We start from the raw sequence: 6,460 nt of genomic DNA on the forward strand, positions 1-6,460 counted from the left end.
CAAGCAAGTAAGTAGTGTGGTTGGAAGTTGCAAAGTGAAAAGTAATTGAAGGCAGGGAGGAATTGTAGCGTTTGTAAACTTATAAGTGAATAGACCCGGGGGTCATAGTTTGCCCTAGTGGCATCTCTCATAAAAGTGAGCATGCGATGGGTAAACAAATTACTATTGGGCAATTGATAGAAAAGCACATAGTTATGTGATATTCACGACAATGATCATGTGTATATAGGCATAATGTCCATAAGAAAATAGGACGACTCCTTCATGCACCTGTTACCATAACTCCATCCATTGACCGCTATCCAGCAAGCATCTAGAGTATTAAGTAAAACAGAGTAACGCTTGGAGAACATTTACATGATGTAGACAAAGAGAATTCAATTAATGTGAGCTAACCCTGTTGTTTTATCCTTAGTGACAACAATACAAAGACGTACCCCTACCATGTCACTGGAATATAGAAATATGTCAGATTGAACCCACTACAACGCACTCCACTCACAGAAGAAATATCAATATACTTGGCCAAAGCAAATGAATAGATCGGAGAGATTTACGAAGCTATGATGATCATGCACATAACAATCATATTTAGAATTCAGAGAAGACTCAAATATTTATCATAAATAATCTGAACGTCAACACACAATTCATTGGATTGCAACAAACGCAACGCACAAAAGAATTACATCGGATAGATCAAAGCGAAGATGCAATGATCATTGTATTCAAGATCAAGAGAGAGAGAGAGAGAGAGAGAGAGAGAGAGAGAGAGAGATAGCCATCTAGGTACTAACTACGAACCCATAGGTTTGTTATGAACTAGTAACACATCACCATGGGAGCAGCGAGGATGATCTAGAGGTCCTCCGTGATTGATCCCCCTCCGATAGGGCATCGGAAAAGGGCTCCAGATGGGCACACGGCGGACAGAGACTTGCGACGGTAGAAAAAGTTTTTGGGAGTCTCTCTAATGTTTTTGGGATATTTGTGAATTTACAGGATGAAGAGGTACACCTGGAGGAAACCAAGGGGAGCACGAGGCAAAAGGGCGCGCCCTAGGCCCTGGTCCCACCCTATTGGGTCATGCTTCCCTTCTGAGGCTTCTCGCCTCCTCCCGAAGCTTCCAGGTCTTCTTTTGGTTTGGAAAAAAATACAAAAAAGTTTTATAGCAATTGGACTTCGTCTGATACTGTAAACTTGAAAAGCCAAATACATGCAGAAAACAACAACTAGCACTAGGCACTAGGTCAACAGGTTAGTGCTCAAAAATAATATTAATTAGTATATAAACTCCCAGAAAGTATCCTAGAATGATAATATAATAGCATGGAACGATAATATAATATAATAAAAGCATGGAAATAAAAATATAGTAGCAGTGTCCCTAATTTAAACACAAAACACAATTATTACAGAGACAACAATTTAAGAAAAGAGTAGTGTCCCTTCTCTCTTTTCTCTCATTTGTTTTTCCTTTTCATTTTTTTCTTTCCCCTCTTTTCTCTCTCTCTCTCTTTTCTTTTTATTCTTATCCTTTTTTATTTTTCGTCTGGAGTCTTTTCCCGACTTGTGAGGGAATCATTGTATCCATCATTCTTTCCTCACTCATACAACGCCATAAATATTGATGATCATTACACTTTTATTTACTTACAACTCGATATAAAAAACTGATAGTATGATATGACTCTATATGAGTGCCTCTTGCAGTGTACCAGGATGTGCAATGATCAAACGTAACATGTATAACAATGATGAACGATGGCTTTGCCACAAATACTACATCATCTTATATGATCATGCAAAGCAATATGACAATGGAAATATAAGTCATATGAAGTGACGGTGGAAGTTGCATGACAATATATCTCGGAATGGCTTTGGAAATGCTATGATAGGTATGTATGTTGGCTGTTTTGAGGAAGATATAATGAGTTCTATGTGCAATAGAGTGTATCATGTCACGGGGTTTGAATGCACTGACAAAAGATGCACTGATCCTCGAGGTGAGAATGGGCAATGCACGCTAAGTGGAGGTAAGAGTGCGTATATCCATGGATTCACATTAGTCATGAGGAACTCACATACTTATTGCAATATTTTATTAACTATCTCGAAGCAAAGCACTACTCGCATGCCCCTAGGGAGGAGGTTGGTAGGAATTAACCATCGCGCGCGCCCGACTTAAACAACACTATAATTTCAACGAGCAATAAGTATGCTCACACATCATCACCATGCCATAAATATATTTGGAAGAACAACAATTTAACACCTCTAATTCACGATACCTATATTAACCAATGATCATGCACTCATGCTTTTTCACATTACCACATTAATATCATTAACCTTGATTTCTCTTTTCTGTGCTACATGTGGTTTTGATTATACACTCATTGAATACCTATTATCTTTAAACTAATCTTATAACCCATAAAATTACCGTAGTTGTTTATTAACACTCAAACAAATATAAGTGAAGAAGGAGAGTGCAATTATTTCTATAAAATCTATACAACACCGTGCTCTAAAAGATATAAGTGAAATACTAGAGCAACTTCTAACCTCAAAAGATATAAGTGAAGCACATGGAGTATTCTGATAAATAATGGTGATCGTCTGTATCTCTCAAGTGGGTCTATTCAGAGAACGATGGTTGTGTAAAACTAAAACAAGAGGCAAACTAAAGCACAAAACGCTCCGAGCAAAACTCATATCATGTGATGAATAAAAATGTAGCTCCAAATAACATATCGATGGATTGAGATGAAAGAGGAGATGCCTTTCGGGGCATCCCCAAGTTTAGACGCTTAAGTCTTCGTAGAATATTACCTTGAGGTGCCTTGGACATCTCCAAGCTTAAGCTCTTGCCTCTCTTTATTCCTTCGCCCATCGCGATAACACCAAAAACTTGAAAACTTTAGCACACAAAACTTAACAAAAACTTCGTGAGATCCGTTAGTATAATAAACATATCAAATACTTTTGGTACTATTATAAATTGATTCATATTTTATTATTGCATAAGGTACTGTATTATAACTTCTTCATGACTTATACCCCTGATATAATCCATAGCATCATCAAAACAAGCAAATTATGCAAGCAAAACAGAATCTGTTTAAAACAGAACAATTTATAATGATATAGGAGTAGTTAAGTACCATACTTATGTAATTCCAAAAAATCTGAAAAATTAGGAAGACCTGGGGAATTTTCATAGAAATATTGTGTAAAATATTTAGATCAAAAAGACGTTTCAGTAAAATCAGAGAAATTATGCACTGGATGCTAAAATTTCTATTTTTACACCGCATCAATTCTACTATTATTCAAATCATCCCAAAGGCTTTACTTAATACAAACACTAATTTAAACACAAAAATAGAATTATTACAGAGTCAACAATCATATTATCACACACAAACAGAAAGTAAAACCAAAATATAAAGATAACTATTGAATTGCTTTCCAAGCGTTATTGTTTTAGCTCCTAGCTAGAGTAATCAATAGAGAAAAAAGATTAGGGAAGGGAAAGAAAGTTCCGAGGGCGAGAAGTGGCAAGTCTTGAATTTATACATTTATATATGGCGGTATTTAAAATGCATTTGTGGGTGTCATGGAAACTCATCTGCAGGCCAAAAAGTTGGTCACCAGACAAAATGTTCTATGTTTAAATAGTTTTGTTATTTAAATGTTGCTTGTGTATATATATTGTCAGGTCTAAGTCAATTTCTGGTGACCTTGGGATTGCTTGGCGTGCAGTTTCTGTGTGAAGTGATGAGCAATTAATGCAGACAACGAAAACGAAAGGATCATCGTCCCTGTCTCTGATTTTCTCAGGATAAAACTCTGTCAGCCAAGGCAAGTGAGAACACCAAGCAAGCTTAAGGAGTTACAGCGTGATCTTCCCTGGATAGGATTCAGTCAGCCATATTATGTTTCTACATCACAGTCACAGCCAGTCACATTCGGATCACAGATCAGAACTGACTTTCACTGATACTCCGTATGTTCTAACTCAGATTTCTACTGATACGTCATAGGCCAATCAGTAGGAGTAGATTGGGCCTAGATTTAGCAACTCTCAACGTCTTGCAATTGACAGTTTCCGACACACGAACGGGAACTACCCTAACATAGCAACTAGATTTTTTACATCTGGATATTTCACACGGCGATTCGAGCTAAAGCTGACTACCCCAACTATGATCGACTAGGCAAAACCTGCTTGCAAAAGTTCAGAATTCAGACTAGCGCGTAAGCAGGTTCCACAAGGAACGAGTCAACGTAGTCGTACTCCGTCCGGCCAAAGCCGCCGCTGGCCGGCGCCATCCCCATGGGCTGGCACACCCCTTCTGCCGGCGACGATGGCACCGACAGTGGCGGCGGCGCCCACACGGAGGCCGACAGCAGCCGCCGGGCCTTCCAGCCGAGCACGATCTTGTTGGGTCTCGTCTCCTCCACCGTGTACCCGTCGTTGAAGAGCCCGAGGAGCAGCCTGGCCTGGCTGTGGTTGAAGCAGCTCAGCGGCACCATCTCGAAGCCGCTCCCGCGCATCCACTCGCCCCACCCGCGCCTACCCTCGCCGTCTGCCCCTCGGTACGCGCGGCTGACGGCGCCGGCGATGTTGGGGGCGAGGATGACCCGCTCCACGAGGCCGCGCACCCGGCTCTGCGTCGGGAACCCGGCCTCCAGCGAGTCCCACACCGCTGAATACCGGTGTAGCTCCTCCATGAACCGGCCCACGAAGCCTCCCGCCGCGGCGTCGCTCGCCTCCTCCTCGTTCTTCTCCGCTTCCCCTTCCTCCTCCACCACCGTCACCACCTTGGCCCCGAGAGAGGCCATGCCGGTCAAGAAGGACGCCACCGAGCCGGTGGGCCGTCTGACGGTGGTCGTCGCCGCGGCTTGGTGGAGTATGCAGTTGGCCACGAGCGTCTCCCCCTTGACCATCCTGACGGTCGCCGGCCGGAACCTCTCGTCCGAGTCCAGACGGCAATGTCCGAACGAGAAGGGCTGCCCGATGGACCCCGCGAAGGCCGCGAGGCGCCGTCCGGCCTCCTGGACTGCCCGCGCGCCGCCCCCGCCACTCCGCGTGATGGCGGTGATACGCAGGTGCGGAGGCGACACGCCATCGGGTCGTGATGTCATAGCCTGCATCAGGGACGCCCACTGGATGCCCTCGGCGAGGTCGTAGTCCACGATGTGGACGCGCCGGTCGCCCGCCACCGCCTCCAGGATCGCCTGGTTCGCGGTGAAGTGGCCGAACTTCATGTAGGGCGACATGTCCTGGAGCATCTGGAATGCCGTCAACACGTCGCCGGTGCTGTGGTGGTGGGATGCGGCCTGCCTGCTGGTCCCAGCGACGGAGTGGGACCCATCGAGGAGCCCCTGGAGCGCGTCGGTGAAGTGGGCGGCGAGGCGCTCCATGTTGGACGCGGCAGCGTTGCCGCTGGTGCTGGAGACCATCTCCTTGAGCCGAACCAATATCACCCGTGCCAGCTCCCGGCTCTTGTGCGGGCCGGAGAGCGCCTCGGCGGCGGCCATGAGCAGGTGAAGCAGCCGGAGTCCCTTCTCGGGATTGCAGTCCTGCGGCAGGTCGTCGTCGTGCTGCACGGGCGTGCCCGGGTTCGTCGTGGTGGTGCTGCTCGGGTCGGAGCCGTTGGAGTAGCAGGGGCCGTCCGTGAACATGGCTGGGTCTGGGTGCTCGTCGGGCTCGGGCGTGCCGATGAGAGTGTCATCGCAGAGCATGGACTCGATCAGGCCGTGGAGGTCGTGGCCGCCGTCGTCAGAGCAGAACATGCCCCAGTCGGCGACCGGGGAGAGCGCATTCCACCCGTACAGCCCCATGCCGTCGTCAAGGGAGGAGGACGGGGAAGCGGAGATGGAAGTGGAACTATAGCCGGAGATCTCGAGATCCCCCACCACGTCCTCCATGGTCACGTCCATGGCTCCCTCCCTCGTTGTCACGCTATGCTGCTTCTTGTCTCCACGTTGGAATGTTTTGGCGCGTGGGAACCGAGGGGAGAGCGGTGGGCAGGGAGCACAGATTTTACAAGTACACAAGGACACGGGAGCTCGCTTATTTATAGCCATCCCTGGGCGCCGGGACTCGGCATTCGGCGAACAAAACTGGAGCTGGCTCCAGCAGCAGGTTCTACCATCCCAACTGGGCCTAAAATATTGGGCACCATGGGCGGACTTTGTTTTTCTCGTTAAATCACATGGATCATCAATTCTTTTTCCAGCAACGAGGCAAGCACTCTACTGATTGCATTAAGTTCCCCTCAAAAAAAAAATACCGATTGCATTAAGCAGGAAGAGAATGAGAAACAAACTTTTTTTTGAGCCGGAGAATGAGAATCGTTGTAAGAGAGAGAGAGAATCTTCTCTTTTTTGCAAAGGAAAAAATAATGAGAATCTGGTTTTCTTAATAACTCGCCAGGAATCTTAT

General features: G+C 46.0%; 1 protein-coding gene across 1 annotated transcript; it reads right to left on the reverse strand.

Annotated features, from left to right (window-relative positions):
• Positions 1-3,864: 3,864 nt before the first annotated feature.
• LOC123446671 (protein NODULATION SIGNALING PATHWAY 2-like) lies at positions 3,865-6,211 on the reverse strand. Its single transcript, XM_045123230.1, has one exon. The coding sequence runs from the start codon at positions 6,100-6,102 to the stop codon at positions 4,255-4,257; it is 1,848 nt and encodes a 615-aa protein (XP_044979165.1). The 5' UTR covers positions 6,103-6,211; the 3' UTR covers positions 3,865-4,254.
• Between the last annotated feature and the right edge of the window lie 249 nt (positions 6,212-6,460).

The sequence above is a fragment of the Hordeum vulgare genome, chromosome 4H, assembly GCF_904849725.1.
Source record: "Hordeum vulgare subsp. vulgare chromosome 4H, MorexV3_pseudomolecules_assembly, whole genome shotgun sequence".
Classification (NCBI taxonomy): domain Eukaryota; kingdom Viridiplantae; phylum Streptophyta; class Magnoliopsida; order Poales; family Poaceae; genus Hordeum; species Hordeum vulgare.